This window comes from Lytechinus variegatus, chromosome 2 (assembly GCF_018143015.1).
Source record: "Lytechinus variegatus isolate NC3 chromosome 2, Lvar_3.0, whole genome shotgun sequence".
NCBI classification, from domain to species: Eukaryota; Metazoa; Echinodermata; class Echinoidea; order Temnopleuroida; family Toxopneustidae; genus Lytechinus; species Lytechinus variegatus.
Genome location: NC_054741.1, coordinates 52,091,376 through 52,111,497, shown reverse-complemented (window position 1 = coordinate 52,111,497; position 20,122 = coordinate 52,091,376). Strand labels below are relative to the sequence as shown.

General features: G+C 37.8%; 1 protein-coding gene across 1 annotated transcript; it reads left to right on the top strand.

Annotated features, from left to right (window-relative positions):
• Positions 1-504: 504 nt before the first annotated feature.
• LOC121408329 (histamine N-methyltransferase B-like) lies at positions 505-6,779 on the top strand. The gene is made up of 3 exons (XM_041599756.1): positions 505-1,201; positions 4,100-4,423; positions 5,104-6,779. Exons 1-3 carry the CDS (start codon positions 997-999, stop codon positions 5,466-5,468), a joined length of 894 nt encoding a protein of 297 aa, XP_041455690.1. The 5' UTR covers positions 505-996; the 3' UTR covers positions 5,469-6,779.
• Positions 6,780-20,122: the final 13,343 nt, after the last annotated feature.

Here is a 20,122-nt window from a genome sequence, read left to right as displayed (position 1 = left end):
TATGTTACCTCAATAACAGAAAATGGTAGTCAATTAAGAAACAAGAAAGTGTTGTGTCTCTGAAATAATGCTTTTTTATTGTGTGTGTGTATTTGAGTTTTGTCAGACGTGTATGAATCAGATATGATTATTTCCGTCTGGACCGACCTTTAACGTCACGATCCTAAAGAGGTGACCAGGGCTCGAACCTCTGCATCAATTTGGAACTTCGCCACAACGCCCAGTTTAAACTAACGGTTTCAACAAAGATCCACTGACTACCATGATCGACTACTGTAATTATCGCACGGTTTATAACAAAATAATTTATACGTGGCTGATCGTCAACAAAACGGATTACCGCGTGAATTCCTAATTCAAGACATTCAAACAGACACGAGCGAAATCTACTCGTACATAGTGCTTAGTCTGCAGGCATAGCCCATGGCATGGGGCATAGACCCTCATTGAAACTTTGATCAACAGGTGTCTCCACGCAAAGACTAGCACATACAAAACCCGAGCGAGAGGGCCTACCTTCAGTACACAAGGCATGAGTAGGCTGCAATTCAAACCCTTTACTCGAGTGAAGGGTTTGCCCAGCAGAGTACATAGTACTAGCACTAGCGTTCGTCTTTGGAAGTCGATCACTATTGAAACACCAGGGACTCCAAGGTCCAACGAGTATCACCCTCGATCCCCGTGTGACCTCTATTATGTGTTTTTTTTTATTTCAACATTTATTGCACCTCGATCGTTTGACATCGCCTCGTTGGGATTGAACCACATGTTACAATCATTCGTAGTGGCGTACTTGTTTCACCATACCGCTGCGTGCTTGAGGTCGTCTTGCGTTCAATCGACTCACGGCTTTAAAAGTTGCTGATTTTTGCTGATATCGGGTCGACTTTCAAGTTAATGATATCATTGCAGATGGTTTATACTATTGCAGTTGCCGGAATAGTCAATAATATTTAATATATTTGAATTCAAGGGGAAGAGATCAAGCTCCAAAAAATGGAAACTGCCAACTTGAAATCGTTGATGCACGATCCGGACTACTACACGAAGTCGTTCCACGCGTACGCCAAAAACTCGAAGAAGTTCGCCGTGTTGGAGAGATGGGGTGAAAATACGTTCCCCCAACTCATCGGAGACAGATTGGCCAATACCTTTCCACAAGAGACCAATATTAACATGCTGGGAATAGGAAGTGGATCAGGTGAGCAACTCGGGGGGGGGGGGGGAGGAGGAGGACGGTAAAGAGAGAGAGAGAGAGACAAAAAATCACCAGCGAATGTAACTTTTGCACATTGTTTGCAATAGACCAGCAGTCTATGCAAGTTTATTTATCCCGGGGTATTTATTGATTTTTTTTCTTATGCTATCAACCCAGCTTCCCTGAATACGAAATAATGAAAGCAAATGAGAGAGAGAGAGAGGTGGGGTATCAATATTGCCGGGCAATAGTGTGTGTATAAGTGTGTGTATGTCAAAATATGATTCGGGGTATGAAGACTGTTCTGATTTTTTTTTCATATTAACGCACGAATCGTTAAATAATTAGGGAAATAACTAATTATTTATGCTAAATATTTACATGATTTTGTATGTCAGATGTGAAGATGATTTGGGGAGTGGACATGAAGGTGATAGAACGTACGCGTTATGGGGGGGGGGTTCCATATCGTGGAAATGTTGTGATAGCAGAACGATTTGGAACATTTTCAGGACGTGGTGCGCGGATGTTGGGGCTGCATAATCAATACAAATTTCTGCACCCTATAGTTCTGACTAACTAGACCTACTTTATTTTAAGGCCTGGATTAGATTGTTTCTCACAACAGCACTTGTTTGCACGAGAGGTCAAAGACATTAGATTTGAAGACGAACCCTCACCTACACTTTTGCAAGACAATGCCACAGTGCCACCGTTTGTTTTCGTTTGTTTGCTTTTTTGTAAAAAAAATGTGTCAGTCTGCACAAAAGTTATTTGCCCATCAATTATTGTAAAGCTAACATTGTATTATTGAAGAAGGTATAAAAATGATCAGACTATGAACTGCAAAGAAAATTTGGTAAGGCCGCGCAGGGCCCTGTGAACAATTTTATAAGTTGGGGGTGCTGATGTGAATTTGAAAAGCCCCCTCCCCCCAAAAAAAAAAATAAATAAAAAAATAAAAGAAGGGGGTCGCTACAAAATGAAGGTAATTTTGGTTACATTTTCTTATCTTAAAACAACTTCAAGAATACCTTGAGGTGCAGCTTATTGAGAATAATACACGCAGCACCCCAAGGCCCAAAGAATTTTTTTGGGGGTGCTTCACCCCAGCACTCCCGCTGTCCAGGGCCACGTGGTCACGGGGGCGGCGCTGTAGTCTGCAGGCTACCGGCGGTGCATGGGGGCAGTCGGCCAGTTGTCCCCTCTGTTTTTACATGTAGTGAAGGGGGAGAAGAAAATTAGGGAGAAAGAAATAAAGTTGGGGTCGTGCAACTCTTTATTACCCCCAGTTTTTCAATTGAGAGAGAGAGAGAAATATGACACCACCCTCGACCGTTGTTCCCCTCTGCCGGAAATATTACACCTTTTAGGGGAAGGAAGAAGGAGACAGAGGTGGGACAAAAAAAGGTTCATGTTAATTTCAATAAAACCTGTAAATAATTTGCTTGAAAAAATATTGAGTTTGGTGGCACTGAATGCTGATAGACTATTAAAAGCAGGGGCTGGGGAATCATGGGGGTGGGGATAATTGCTTCAGCCACTACCCTCTTCAGTAACGATGTAAAGCGTAAAAAAACATGAATATGATGACAAATAAATCGTGATTTTATGCGTTTTCAGCCCCTCCCCCATACTGCAAAATCGTTACCCGGCTTCCTGTAAAGCCCTCATACACTTCCAGCGTATTTATAAAGTAAATCATCGTGCTCAAAAATTATTTTGCTGCATTGTGCAGCATTCCTTTTCTTACAAACACACACAAACACACACAAAAAAATACCGTTGACGTGTCACATGCGTATTGCATGTTAACCAGCAAAAGTACCCTTCTTTTTCTCTCCCTTTTTTTTACTGTTCGCACATTTGTGCACCAAGTATACGTTGAATAGCCGACTGGTGTTGATATTGTTTTTTATGCCCTCGAGCACTTGCTCTTTGAACATCGAGGTGAATTTCGGGTTTAATTGTTAATTCATGATTTTTAAGATGGGAATCCGAAGTGTTATGTGAGAGTGGAGAGAATACAGAATGGTGCAATATTTTGAAAAAACCCGACAAGCAATAAAAAAAGTTATGGCCGTTTTAAAATTGAGATCCCTAAGACCATGTAAATAATCAAATGCGGGGGGGCGGGGGACAGGTCCCCCTAAATTTCAGGTGGGAGGGACGGACTTCACGGACCCCCCTAAAATTTTTGTTGTATATAATTTTTTTTTGGTCAAATTTTTTACCTGTGTCCATCACAAAATTTCAGATTGACCCCTCCTAATTTTTTCGGCTTCCGCCGCCAATGATTATGACAAAATGGTAGGCACAACTTTACCCTAGGTTATGTTCTTAATTATTAGGGATTTAAGTACGTGTTCACCTTTGGCAGTAATCGTAATTTAACACAGTAAGCAAACCGTAGCATATTGTATTATGTTATCCTGAAAGTAAAATACAGTTTTAAGTGAATCCTTTGAAAGAAAAATGTAATGCTTGCCTTACATCAATATGATAGTTATAAAAAAATTGACAACTTGAAGTCTCCATTTATAGGTATAGAGTGATTACTGATTTTTAAAACTTAAAAAATTCACAACCAGTTTTTGTCTATTTTTGTTCACACTTTCACCTATCTACCTGTCTAATCATTCTTTTTTCCTCTAAAACAACCTTTAATTTGGGTCGGGTTCCTCTTTGAGTTACGGACAAGAATGGGAATCTATTCGAAGGGCTTTGATTAGGTTTCCGAAATTTCCATCTAGCGAAAGTCTTCCAGCTTTTTGAGAGTTTCGAGACCTAGAAAGAAAATAATTTCGGTCATTGTCAGTTGCAAAAATGCATGTAATTTCAGCTGTCGTAAACATTTTATTTTATTAACCAAGTTACATTTTATCAACTCTTATCCTGTAGGTGAAATGGATAGCTCGATGGCGGCAAGTGTCAAAGCCAGATTCGAATCCGTCCGTAATGTCGTTCTCGAACCTGCCGCGAAGCAACTTGAGATGTACCGCTCCTTGGTAGAAAGCAAAAAGACCGACTTGGGAGGCATCGAGTTTGACCTCCGCCAATGTGGCATGGACGAATACCGTGCCCAGGTAGGCGACCAACCAAGCAAGTACCATTTCATCAGCGCCATACATTCCCTGTACTACGCCAAGGACCACAAGGACACCATACGGTATCTCTACGATTGCCTTGAGGAGGGCGGTATTCTTCTCATAATCGTCGTTTCAGGTGAGGATTATTCTAACATTTTTGTCTAGAAATATACAAAACAATGAAACCAATAGTAGAAGGGCCGTTTTGTATTCTAAAGCCCCCAAATGTTGTTGGCTGCGATCCCAGTATATTCCCAAAGAAAATGGTAATTGCCTTTCTTCAAGATATGCCTCAGCATGTTTGTTGAACTCGTGGAGCCTAAATTAGTATTGGCCATTTTCTGCCTTTAAGTTCCTATGTGAGTGGCAAGTATGCACCGAATAAACGTAGCACAAGACACCCTTCGATCTATATATTGATAACAATAATTTTCATAAGGAAAGTTATTGTTTCGCTCAGTATACTGTAAGCCCTTGAACCTTAAACTTTGAAGAAGTAATCCACAAAGCAACTTTTCAAAGTTAAATGGGATTGGATGTGACGTGACAGGAGGTAGCGGTGCAGACAATATTGTTGGAATTCTATTTACAATAAGAAATTGTGAAAAGCAAGTGAAAACCGTGCTCTCATTGCTTACAGCATCCAGGAACCTACAGAAGGTTTTGACGACGACCCTCTGATGACAGGAAGGGCATCCCCTCTGGAAGACAGCAAGTGATTGGACTGTAACCACTGTAGCTGGTAGATGGTTCAAAACCTTACTTGATTTATTAATATTTGTTTCTTTTATATCTTTTCCCTTGACGTGAATGTAGATGTCAGTGGATTTTGGCGTCTCTGGGACCGGTTCACCCGATTCCAAGACAGCGTCAGTCGCTACCTCTGCACCACACACATACGAGATAGCCTCTCGTCTCTCGGGATCACGTTTGACGAATCCCGCCAAGCGTCACGCGTCGACATCACCAGCTGCTTCCAAGAGGGATCCGACGACGGGGAACTCATCGTCGACTTTCTCAGCCACACTGTCGATCTCCGGGGATCGGCATCGCCGGAGCTGTATCGAGAGGTGGTCAATTACATGGGATCGGAGAAGTGCGCTGAACGGAAAGAAGATGGGTCAATTCTCTTTAACAACGACTGGGACGCTACTATAATTCAAAAACCATTGTCTAAGTAAAATGTCCAAAAGGTAGGAGGGGGAGTCACTTTATACAAGCCCGTTAGAGAAGTTCTGTTTTGTGAACAGGTATAACAGTCCACTAATGGGCATTAGAATACAATACCTATGAATACAATATGCTGATAGTGGTTCCTTTTAACTTGACGCAGGTTTCGTCAGTGTCGAGTCCAAACCAGAAAATTGTTGATTTGAATCAAAAGAGAAAATTCACAAACTAGTATATGGCTGAAAGTTTCATCAAAGTCTAAGTAACATAAGAAAGTTATGACATTATAAATTTCGCACAAAACGTTATTATGTACACCTCATTGTCGTGAGTCGATGATGTGACTATGACTCCCTCACTCACTATCTCTTTTTTTAATGAAAATGAAGAGCCTTACATCTGTATGAGAATGAAAATATTCTCTCTAAAATATAATGTATTGGGTAGACCAAGAAGCACAAATAATTCGAGAGATCCATTCTCGGCATTCTTCACAAGTTCTATGATAAACCCATGCAGTAAATTTTCCACAAAGAAATGCGGGCACGAAAAGTCACAAAAAATGTCCACCATGCATGAACCGGTTTTTTTTTGGCAGGTTACTCACCTCATTCGCATTAAAAATCCATCTTGAAAAGCACAGCAAAATCAAGTCCGTCTCGTCTGGAGTAAAAGCAGAAAAGAGCGGACAGATGACCCCCGATCCCATTAATCAACATGACTAAAATGTAACAATAACATTTGCTAAGGTATTTTTTTAAAAATGGCGATAATATTAATAGTATCTATCAGCATCGACCATTTTTTCTGTATAGGCCTAAAAGGATTGTCGAGTGGTTGTGTATACCTGCACCACATAAAAATATGTAATCATATTGTATATGGGTATAATTTTCTGCTCCCTTTTTTAATTGCTGCATTTGCTAAGGTATTTTTAAGAAATGGCGATAATATTGATAGTATCTATCAGCATCGACCATTTTTTTCTATATAGGCCTAAAAAGGTTGTCGAATTGTTTGTACCTGCATCATATAGAATATGTAATTATATTGTATATGAGTATCATTTTCTGCTCTCTTTTTTAATTGCTGCATTTTCTAAGGTATATATATTAAAAAAAAAAATCGCGATAATATGGATTATGGATCTCTAAGCATCGACCATTTTTCTATATAGGCCTAAAAGGGTTGCAGAGTTGTGTATACCGTCCTGCACCATTTAGAATATGATAAATCATATTGTATATGAGTATAATTTTCTGCTCCATTTTATTGCTGCATTTGCTAAGGTAAATAGAAATAAAAACACTTTTCTAACGGAACCTATGTGCCCATTTGTTGTTTTTCTTTCAAATCCTCTCCTTTAAACCTGTTAATCTTGGACTTTTTAATGAGGCCGAGGGTCCACGGGGTTGAACATTACATCAGGGGCGGATCCAGGATCCAATTGTACAACTTTGTTTTCAATTGATTTGTGAGGGTGTAACGATGTGGGTATGCGACATAGATTGAGGTGCGTGTTGGGTTGGTGAATGAGCGTTTAATTTGCGAAATTCTTACACGGTAAAAAACGCTGTTTAAGATTTTTATACAACGCTGTTTACTGAATGAACCTTACAGTATTTGTGTAACCGTTTAAACAATCATGTTTAATTTATTGAAAATTAGATAGTGATAATTAAGCTTTGTTGCTCAAGATTTAAACACTTGTTTAAACTGTTTAAACAATTACTGTAAGGTTCATACAGTAAACAGTGTTGTATAATTTTTTTTACTGTGTATTGCATTCAAATAAGTCATATGATGTTTTCCCTTCGAGCGAGTGTTCATACTATTTGTGCCAGACTTTTAAACTACATGTACATGCGATTAAAACAACTATCAGAATTCTAGGCATTACATGGCAACATCTACATGTATATTTTAATATGTCTATACCGAGACACACTACGGGATAGTTTAAGCCCCACGTAATCTTCTTGAGCAGATTGTTATTTAACTGAACAAGTCAATAGTGACCTAAGAAAATATTTTCCACTTAGTCCCCGCCCTTTATTTCATTTAATTGTATTCTCTTGTTTTCCTCTCCTTCCCCTTTTCACCTTTACTTTAATTTCTCTTTCCCTTGCTTTTTTTTTTGCCCCGCCAGTAAGGTGTGGGGTGCTTCAAACGGAGATATATCTTAAAAACTCTCTGTACTGGCATAAAAGCGATAGGTAAGTAACGATACATAACGAAAGAGTCAATGCATTTGTTTTTCAAAAATGATAAATCATTCACCGAATTTTCGATGGCCTCCCCCTTTCCCGTGGCTTAACACGATGAAGGCAATTATCATGTAAACGAAGGGGTTTTTAGAAGGGGGGGGGGGGCGACCGAAATTAAAAGTATGATGATGTCACATCCTCACTTTCCTTTTTCTTATGTTATTACATGAAATCATAATTGTTTCATTTTTCATAAATGTGTAAATGATGTGTCTCCATTGTAGTGAAATAAGGTGCGGAAATAATTAATGCACTTAATCAGTTGTCAATCCAATTGTTTTAGTTCTTGGTAGAAAACTTTTGAATAAACCTAATTTCATATAATAAAATAAAAAAAAAGAACAAGTGGGGATATGACATCAGCCCACCTAATAAATATTCATGAAGACATGCCTAGAACTGTTTCACCGGAATAATGCAAATATTTACAATTCAATAACTTTGTTATTTGTTGTACGATTGTGATAAAATTTTCAGCATTTTGCTCTGTTAATTTTACCCTATTTATTGAGATACAAATATCTTCAGCCCGGTGCATCCCTTTAAGATGTTTAAGAGATGAGATCACAAAAAAATCGTAGGATTTTCATATAATAATTTATATTAATAATTACAGAGTAGCGCTTTTGCAGGTTAGTAAACTATCTTCAAGGACCATCCATATCATCTGTTGCTGTGATTATCTTCAGAATTTCGCCATAATTTGCAAACAATCGTAGAGATACTGTACTGTGGTACCCTCTTCACGTTCAAGGGGGGGGGGGGCACACTTCTGTCTTGATGGCATTTTTACATTACAAATTTTAATCTTGTTTCTCAAAGTGGGGGGGGGGGGGCACGGGCCCGTGTTGTCTTTTATTTCGTGATTCAAGCCTCATGACGTAAATGTTATTTCTTGTTATCTTGACATTTATTGCTTACACTGTCTTTAAATGATAGAATATGGTGTTTAACTAACAGAAATGATGAGTCAAAGTTTTAAGTTATGACATGAATTAAGTGCATTGATACGTGTACAGAGTGCGTTAAGTAAAATAATAGAAACGATTATTCACCTTGTATACAGACGTGTATAACTACTTGAATTGAGGCGCCTTCGGGAAGGTTTAGTGACGGATGGTCTAATATCACTTGGTCTAATCATCAAATGGTCTAACAACATTCTGGCTTAACCCACTAAGTCCAATTCTCTTTTGGTCTAATGACCACTTGGTCAAATGCCCAATTGGGCTAATCGTCACTTAGTCCACCATTCATTTGGTTTATATTGCAGTTGATCTTATCCTCACTTGGTCCATTATTTAGTTGGTCTACATGCAGTTGGTCTAATTTCCATTTCGGCTTATATCCACTTGATCTAATTTCCACTACGGCTAATTTCCACTTGGTCTAATTCCAAATAGTCTAACATTATTTTCGGCTACATGTTTGGTCTAATTTGTAAATTTTACATGGTGACTTGTTTCTGGTGAAATTGTTTAAGTTACTTTCCGCGCGCCGGCTTCGAATCTTCACACGCGCGCCCCCCCGATATTGGGGTACAGTTAGAGTGACTATATTTCCATCCCCAAATTGGGAAAAATATGGGAATTTTCAAAAGCCTATGGAGATGAAAAAAAAATATTTGGGGATTAAGCAACCTGTGTGGATTTTTTGCTTATTTCAGGGGATTTTTGAAAGTTTTGGGGAGAAACAATAAATTTTGCTATTTTTCTTTAAAATAACGCTATCATACGATTATAGAGGTGGAAAATAGATATGTTTATTTATCCACCTCTATGTATGATCTAATCTAGATAGTTAATAGCTTGCTTATCCCAATCGGGGTTCCCAGCTTTTCAAGGAAACAAAATCCCTGATTTTTCTCTGAAGAAGTTTAAAAATTCCCTGATAATTATTCAACCCCATTCCCAGTTTCTCATGTTTTCTAAGTTGTTGCAGTGAATTACATGTATTATTATCAGTTTTTATACGTGTAGGCCTATTAATGTTTTAAATCAAGTACCAGTAGGCCTATTTGTACGGTAGTAAAAAAGGCTACAAAACCCCGGGGGGGGGGGGCACTTCCATTCACGAGTGGATACCATGCGCGACCATGGGGTCTCGAAAAGCACCCTAAACACGTAACTTCCATATTCTGAAAATGCACCCCTTAACAAGTATTGGCGTGTGAAACCCTACCCTTAACAAGTATTGGAAACAAAACGATACTCTTGGCAAATATTCCCTGAAATGAACCCCTAAACAAGTACAGGAATGTTTTATTGTTACGGGTCCTTTGGTTGTCGGCTTTACCTTTTTGGTTTAGTACGACCCCACCTTCTACACCTCGCACAAATAGGACTCTAAACACGTAGTGTTGGGGCAAAAAGGACATCCTTTATAAAACATTTTAATTTTGTTTTATCATCCCCGCAAATTCGACCCTAAACACGTAATTTTCCTAGCGAAATAGATACACTTTTTTCATTATTTTTGTGTTTTTGACACCCTTTTCACGTTACGTACGTAACGTGCCCTATCGTGAAAAGGACATCCTTTTTACGTGTTTTTTGGTCGCGCATGGTATCCACTCGTCAATGTAAGTGGCCCCCCCCCCGGGTACAAAACCCCCCACCATAACATGTCATTCAATGAATTTTGTTTTAATATACATGTACAGCTAAAAATAACAGAGTCTGACTGACTATCGTGCTTTTGACTTTTGGACCGATCAAATTCCCCCGATTTTACCGTGATTGGAAAAAAAAACGTTAAAAAATCTCTTATATCCTTGATGGACTGGGAACCCTGCGAATCCATTTTAAAGGTATTGATTAACTTTGTGAGCAGCCGATTTAAAAAATTCTCAAACCAAGATGAATCATGTGTAAAAGTGCATGTATTAGAAGTAGTAAACCCTGAAAACAACCATTATTGATAATGAAAAGCTAAAACTGCAAGGAAAACCCTGATTTTGTAAAGAGGTGTCTTATAGACGCCTAAATAGTACACATAAGTGTATGGGATGAAATTATGATGGTGTTTCGGGTCACTTTATATTTCAATTTTTGAAGCACTAAATAATTATTTTCGAACGCAATTTTTTTCTGGGCTTCATGTTTGTAACATATCACAGACACAGGTGACAAGTGTGATCTTCTAGCTCAGATTTTTTAAAAGTCAAACCAATGTTAACCAATCACTTTAAGGAGGAGGCGAAGAAGTAGAAAAAAAACAAGATGAGAAGATTATATAAGATGAATGACTACTGTGGTGATAACTGATAAAGGTCCACAAACGTAGACTATACTATCAACACGTCTATATCGCTGCTACCTAGATGGTCGCCGTGATGTTGTCGCAGCTAACCTGTATAGTGTAATCAAACTATATCTATTGGATGACTAAACAAAATATTCATAACAAAATTACATGATCTAATGGCTTTGTAACTTTTTGAATCCCCCAAACTGCATTACAATTGCTTATTTTCCATCAAGTTCAAGTATCGTCCGTATGGTGCATAGCAATGATTTTAAAAGAGGAGAGGCATAAACATGTTTACGAGATACTTTTTTTTCATAATAATGTTATTCTGATGAAACCCCCGCCATTCGACCATTATGAGCTACAATTATGGTCCCCAACTTGTTGTTCTGTAAATGTGCATGCGGTGATGTAATGATTATGAGCATGATGTAATTTTCATCATCATCTAAATAATAGATATGTAGGCTTAATTATAAGAATTATATTTGATTAGAATAATTCATTTGACGAGCGTCTATCTCGTCATCGATAGTCTTTCACGGTGCAGGTTTTGTGCCCATCAGCCCTACCCCGGCTCTACCCTCCCGATCCTAGCGACATGTATTAAAGAGGAAGTTCACCCTGACAAAAAGTTTATTGTAAAAATAGCAGAAAAAATATCAAAAAATATTGCCGAAGGTTTGAGAAAAATTCATCAAATAATTAAAAAGTTATTAGAATTTCAATTATTTGATTTGTGACGTCATATGCGAGCAGCATTCCTACATAGCGAATGGTAAAAAATCAATGAAATGTCATTTTCTCAGACAATTGAAAATGGTTTTCACTGTAACTTTTGTATATCAATAGACAAATCATTTCATACCCGATCATGAAAAGAAAACAAAATTAAGTCATCAGGAACCATACAACATTTGAAATTCATACATTTTATATTGCATAACACATGGGGCAGCTGCTCGTTTATGACGTCACAAATCAAAAATTTTGAACTCTAATAACTTTCTTACTCTTTAATGGATTTTCCTCAAACCTTCACCAATATTTTTTTACTATTTTTTTTGCTATTTTCACAACAAAGTTTTCTTCAGGGTGAACTTCCCCTTTAACTGATACACGGTATTTATCCACTACGTACCATATTTGTTAATTCTAGATCAAATGGAAAATAATGAATGATGTTAAGTTAGAATAAATGGACATTATATCAAGTGTGAATTAGACCAAATGAAAATTAGACCAAGTGACGATTAGCCCAACTGGGTATTAGACCAAGTGGTCATTAGACCGTTTGGCTATTAGACCAAGTGGTCATTAGACCAAGTGGAATTTAGACCAAACGGACATTCAATTCAATTAGACGAACTGGTTGTAGACGAAATGAGTTTAGACTATGTGAAGTTGGACGAACTGATAAGTAGACCAAGTGGTATTAGACCATTAGATAATTCACCCTTCGGGCATACCACGAATTCCTTCTAAATCGCATAAGAAATAATTCAATGAGAGACAATTGCAGTTTTCAAGATGCAAACTTATCAGATGTATTTACTGTATTTTGGCATTTATGAAGTTTGTTTGACAAAAGGATGAATTTAGCAATTTAGGATACATAATTAATGCACGACCTCGTGCAACTGATATGACCTTGAAGAATGTCAAGGTCGTTGCCAAACCTAGGCAGATGCATCGCAATGTAAGGCGACATTTGTTTGTTTTTGTCATGAATTCAATTGATTTCTTCTAGAAAAATCAAAAGTAATATTAGAGTCATTATTTTTTTTCATTGAAATCTAAATTGAATTGAATTTGAACATTACATCATTTTTTCAGTAATCATTAGTCTGAAATGAATTGACATAATTTGTAAATTTATTGCACTACATTACTTCTTGTAATGTAGTGCAACCCTCTAGCATGCTTTCGAGTTTTTTTTGTACTAAGTGTACTACTAAAAGTAAAAACGAAATACGAATATTAGCAAAGAGGTCTATTCCATGCCCAATAACAATAATAATGATAACAATAGTATAATGATGATGATAATAATAAAAATGATAGTAATAATAATAATAACAAGAGAAATATCCCCTATACCTCTATATCAGGGACCATTTATTTGTTGCTACCATTATCAAGATTATTTTATTACATTTTATAGACCAAGACTGAGTATGAAATAGCGCCATCTTTCGCCTATATTTTGCGCGAGCACATACTGGTATTTTCAGTCGTAAGTTTTAGCAACTCTTTGTCATCACTAAATATGATTAATTCAAATTTCATAAAATGCGCTGTTGTAAATGAAATTCTATTCAGAATTCACAAATCTAGATTAAAAGATATTTGTGTTTCTTTTGAGTGGATTCCCTCAAACTGTGATATTAATAATGGCAATGGGACCGTTGACAAGGCTGCCAAGAAAGACGCTGTGAAAAATGTTTTAGACGTTGATTTGCCAAATACTATTAGTGAACTTACATGCTAAGGCTTATTATTTTATAAAGGTATCTGGGATGCGAATCGGAATTCCTCTGAAATGGAAGATTTTGTATGGTATTCATGATAATGTTAATAATCAGCCATATAGAAAAGGTTTTTCTCGCAGACAGGTCTGAATGCCTCCTTCAATAAATTAGAGTAGGTAAAAGTAAATTAAACTATTATGTTTCAAAAGAAACAACACTCGTCAGGCCTTTGTGGGGGTATGTAAAGTTTTCGAAACTATAGAACATTATATTTTACTGTGTTCAAAATATGAAAACGAGAGACGCATCATGTTAACAAAACTGAAAATGAATGACCCGAACATTAAGCAATTGTTAACTAACCCCGATTATGTACGTGAACTATTATGTTTTATTTACGCAACTAACCGTTTTGGTTAGCTGTTAAAGGTTTGTGTTTTTTATGCTTTATCAAAATTTTCCCTTAAAGAATGGCATGGACTGTTAAGGTTTCACCAGTATTCCTTTCTTAAAAATATGATAATGAAAGAATTTTTTTTATCTTTAACACCGTTGACGTTAAAGGTCGGTCCCAGACGTAGATAATCATATTTGATTGATACAAGTCTGACAAAACTCAAATACACACACACACACACACACTCTCTCTCTCTACTACTACTACTACTACTACTACTACTACTACTACTACTACTACTACTACTACTTCTACTACTACTTCTACTACTACTACTACTACTACTACTACTACTACTACTACTACTACTACTACTACTACTACTACTACTACTACTACTACCACTACTACTACTACTACTACAACTACTACTTTTACTACTACTACTATTATTTCTACTTCTACTAATACATAATGTTATGTATCATGTATGTTGTATTTTGTATTGATTTGTAAATTTGATCTTTTGATGTTTTTAAAGAGATGTGAATAAAATTGAAAAAAAAAATTGAATTAAAAACTACTACTATACCATGACTACAACTACTACTACTACTACTACTACTACTACTACTACTACTACTACTACTACTACTACTACTACTACTACTACTACTACTACTACTACTACTACTACTACTACTACTACTACTACTACTACTACTACTACTACTACTACTACTACTACTACTACTACTACTACTACTATGTGGAGCGTTGTGGCCCAGTGGATTAGTCTTCGGACTTTGAAACAGAGGGTCTTGGGTTCGAATCCCAGCCATGGCGTAATTTCCTTCAGCAAGAAACTGATCCACAATGTGCCGCACTCAACCCAGGTGAGGTAAATGGGTACCGATAGGAAGTAATTCCTTAAAAAGCTGTTTGCGCTATGAACGCCTAGCTTAGCTGGGTAATATAGCAGCGCCTTGAGCACCTAACAGCAACTACTACTATACTACTACTACTACTACTAGTACTACTACTACTACTACTAGTAGTACTACTACTACTATTACTACTACTACAACATATGCCTCTCTCGCCTATTTCCAAATCAATATTATTGGGATTTGCATGTTGTTGGACAAAATTATGTATAATAATAAGCCAATAGGATATTAATTATTGATAATGACTTATCTCTTCGTCAAAGACATGGTTCGACGTTGCATGAGCTTTATGAAGACGAATTCCAACTTATGAAGGCAGTTTTAGCATTGGCTAGTGTAGACGGTGCCTCTATATTGACGAACGCCATCACATTAAAGTCTGTCTTTCGGCCGACTACTATACTACTACTACTACTACTACTACTACTACTACTACTACTACTACTACTACTACTACTACTACTACTACTACTACTACTACTACTACTACTACTACTATACTACTACTACTACTACTACTACTACTACTACTACTACTTCTACTACTACTACTACTACTACTACTACTACTACTACTACTACTACTTCTACTACTACTACTACTACTACTACTACTACTACTACTACTACTACTACTGCTACTACTACTACTACTACTTCTACTACCACCACTACTTCTACTACTACTATACTACTACTACTGCTGCTGCTGCTGCTACTACCACTTCTACTTCTACCACCACCACCACTTATACAAGTAATACTATTACTTTTCTACGACGACGACGACGACTGCTACTTTAAAAATTACTAGAAATACTACTATTCCATAAAATTTACTTTTAAAATTCTAACATGAGAAAAATGCGGAAGTTAATACCTAATGCATTTCCTGAAAAGGAATTACGCCGTTTTCGCACCATGTTTCCACGAATGATTGCACATATATATATATATATATATATATATATATATATATATATATATATATATATATATATATATATATATATATATATATATATGTATATATATATATAAAATTTATATATATATGTATATATATATATATATAAATTTAATTGGGGGTATCAATTTCAATAATGTTGATCGGAACTAAATCGTAAACGTAATGGGTCAACTTTACATGGACTTTTCGTTGAGGTTGATCTCACACGAAGGTGGCTGGCGCGAAAACTTGCTGAAAAAAATAGTGTCACAAAATAGGGCTCATGAAAGAAAGACATAAAAAAAATAAATCTTCTGCATAAAAAACATCACACTCATCCATGCATCAAATTAATTCGTTTGTTTCAAATTTGTATCAACTTTTACTTGAATAAAAGGAGGGGGTAAGGGTATATACAGTATAAGGGCGCGAGGAAGGTTCAATCAGTATTTTTGCAGACAGTTTTGTTTTGTTCGTGTGTATTCCCCTTTACTCCACTGCACCCCCCCCCCCAACTTTGTCTGAAAATATTTTATCACTGGTCTCTGATCCCCTTTTTAGGCAAAAACCTGTCTTCATAATTCTTGCCCAAAACATGACATAATAATCGCCTGATATTTGGACCACCCAGACTGTAGCATGTTCCGAATGTGAAAATAATTACACCAACGTATGAAAGATGGATGACGGCTCTATTATCATTTTCATAGTTGCTTCTTTTGAGAAAAGAAAAAAAGAAACGCGGGCATTGTTTCCTCAAATTAACCCGGCGTGACACCGCTAGCAACGTTGTTGATAACATTCTAACTCAATTTTTCATTCATGTCAAATAATAAACAGCGCTAGTATGTTTTATTGCCTGTCGTTGTTGTTTTTGTTTTACCGGGCCCGAACATTGATAAGAGGGGGAGGAAGCATGTGTGGTCGCGTGTGGAAGATTTATGTTGTGGTAGCTGATGGAATAATAGACTGAAAAATGTTATTACATCTGAGGGGGCATCCACGTTTAGTGAGGGAACCAGATGGTGGGGGAGGGGGCAACCCCGGACCACCGCCCCTGCGAAGTTCCTCAAAATTAATGTATTTACTATACAACAGGATCCTGTTAAGATCCGAGTCCTGAAACCGTGATGGCTTTTTTTTTTTTCTTGTGAGATTTCCTGGGAGATTTTTTTTCGACCCATTCTACTTATATGGTCGAGCCCCTCCCGCATTTAAGGCATCCTTTATCCACATTTAAGGTATTGAACCAGTGGCGTAATGAGCCCCCCCCAAAAAAAATGAGGGGGCTAGATTTGCCGCGTATCGCGTAAGATGCGACCGAACGAAGAGAGGGAGAGCAAAAGTTTGGACATCTATATTACAAAAATACATTTTTTTTATAGAGTTGGACGTAACATTCAGAAAATTATATCATATTTCACCATCCTCTCTTTCTTTCTTTCTATTTCTCTTTCTTTTTCCTGACAAAAACAAATGAAGAAAGCCCATCCACATCTGTAGGAAACCATTGCAACTGTATTAAACAGTATGATATGATGATCCTCTTTTCACACTGACTTTGTTTTATGTTTCAAATTATTCACACTTCATCATGTTCATTTTTACTACGAAATTTACTATTATCTGCAGGACTAACTACATTGTGGACCCTAACCGTCTATGTTGTTTTTCGGTTAAACAGGCCTAATGAATCAATCTACTAATCTACTTGAACAATAATGTAAAAATTTCTCACACCCTACATCAAGATTCTTAATTTATTTGGTGCAAAATTATCTATTGCTTTAGGGCATAACGCACCGTAATGCGAATAGAACCCCAAATTTTTTGTTTTTCTAGTTAGGCTACAATGCGGCCATAGATTAATTGATGTACCAAAGAGAGAGAGAGAGAGAGAGAGATGGGGAGGGGAGGGGGGCAGATGGGAGAGGGGGACCAGCAGAGAGAGAGTGAGGGAGAGAGCGGTTCGGGGAGGGGGGGTGTTTGAAGATAAAGAAAGGCATACATTATAGACGCGAATCTTTGAGGGCATCAAGGAAAGAAATTACTTGGGGAAAACAGTTGAGATGTCTTTAACAGGTGTGTTAAGTCGCATCGGTTCAAAGGCAATGTTCTATTTGTTCTTCTCCTGACCCTCGCTTTAAGTTTTTTGAGTTCAAAGGCCCGATAATTGGTCACTACCAGCGGTGGATTAGAGGCGAATGGGGTGGCATGACTGAACTGTTCGATGGGTTCGCGAGATATCCCCCTCCTACCATTAAGAAACGATGGTGACAGCCAGGAAGTATCTTCAACAACTCTCCCTCAAAAAGTAGATATACAATCAAGTTTATTTGGAAAGAAAAATAATCCTTCTCGGAATGCTAACTTTTTTTTCGCCTGTCGATTTTTTTAGTGAAGATCAATTATTCGGCTTAAATCGTGGAAATTGCGGTTGGTCAAGTAATGGAGTTGGTTGAAGTACGATGCACAAGATGACTATTATCGAAATCCGACAGATCATTTGAACGTTTAATCTTAAATCTCAAAATCCGGTTAATCCATACAATAACAGGCCTCACTCCCGTCGCGTGCCTCCAACGGATCCACGTGGCAGCCCCCAGGGGCAAATCCCAAGGTACGTATGGTATACAGCGTAGCAGCTGGTGTCGGCATCCCATCAGGAACCAGTGGTTTTCGGAGTTATTATCTCTGTCGCCATCTACCGTTCAAAATAGGAGGAAAATGGAAATCCCGAAAGATTATCACAAAGCGGGCAATACTCGCTTGCTGCTAACCGCTAATCAAATTCGTTTTTATGATCCAAATGTTACATTGCTGAAAACAATTTTATTCAAGATGATAATAAATATTGATGATGCATAAAAAAAAAAACCATGCTTGACACTGTATCTGGCTGTAGGTTGTTGGTCTTTGGTCTCATTGACTATTCATCTTGTGAGATGTCCTTCTCAAGAGCACGTGCCTTTGTCGAGTTCGTCATCATGTTTCGTTCTTTCGTGGATTCTTGGTCTTATCATGTACCTATTACTCTGACTAGTAGGTCCATGGTCTTCTGGACCAGTGCACCTCCTATGAGCCCCATCGTATGGATGGCCGTAGTATGGCTTGACATTCTCAAGATATTCTTTGTGGTTATGTGGATATTTCTCGGAGTTGTTGGTCTTGATCACGTCGATGGTCGTCCGTCTGAAGGGTGGTCCCGAGATCGGTTGTCCTTGTCATTTATCGGTCTTGACGTTAGCCTTGTGGTCAAACGGGGTGTTTGTCTTAGAGTCTAGTGGCGATATGAAGGTCTCAGGGAATGGCGGACTCCTTGGCTGTATCCGGGAATGGTGGGTTAGTACTCTGTTTTTGGACAGCGAGACAAAAGGAACGACGGTCCAAGGTAAGGTGAGCTTGAGCTGTTAACTTCATGGACATTTAGGCTACCTTTCTAAAAGAATAGTATCAGGTGTCTCAAATAATTATGGTTTAAGGTGAAGGTAGGTTTGCGCTATGTGTTCCTGTTCATTGCGATGCAGATCTTGCAAGCTGTATGTCCCGAGCGTTGACTGAAGGATTGCTCTGCTTCTGCCGCAGGTTTGATGCGTTGCCATTTTTGAGGTGGTCTCTCGGACTGGTGATTTCAGGGGGTAGTTTGGCTTTGGTCGTTCCTTTGTCTCTCTGGTGGACTATCGGTCTGCCTAAGGAGTACCGTATGTGTGCCCATTTGTCCCCAAACATTAATGGGTCCATGAAATACCACATTTTAGAAGCCGATGCTGGGTCTAAGGGTGATCTGAAGGGTCAGTTGGGTAGGGCTTTCTGCTGCGTATGCTGTTGGTAGGCCTATTTATGGGAATCGATCTCAAGTAATGTTGATCGAAGGATCCAGATGGCTTTTGGTGGATGTCAAAGTCTTGTGGGTTTTTGGTCTCGATAACTGTCTATTCAAAGTGTGGTTGTTCTTGGTTTCATGATTTGTCATGGCTCGTGTCGCCTAATTGACGAACGATTAAACCCCCTTGGTCAAATTGGGAATTGAACAAAACGATAAGTTGGATTTCCTATCCACTCTGTAAATTTGGCAATGCGGTATATCCCGTGTCGGACATGCAGTTTAATGTTGTTTCCTCATCATCCATTACTTTAGTTTATGGGTTTAGGATACAAGATTTGTTTTACAATAGACAATAAAAAAATTAAATAGACAATCACAATCAGTTGCTAACATCATGATGTCAGGGAAATTATGCAGTACTTTTGGGAAAAAACACGATAAATTGGTATTGACCAATTAGGTTACCATGTGCATAAACTGTGAAACTATAAGCTGGGTTCACAAGTACAACCGATGGACATCATATATCATTATAAACTACATGTACATCTACACT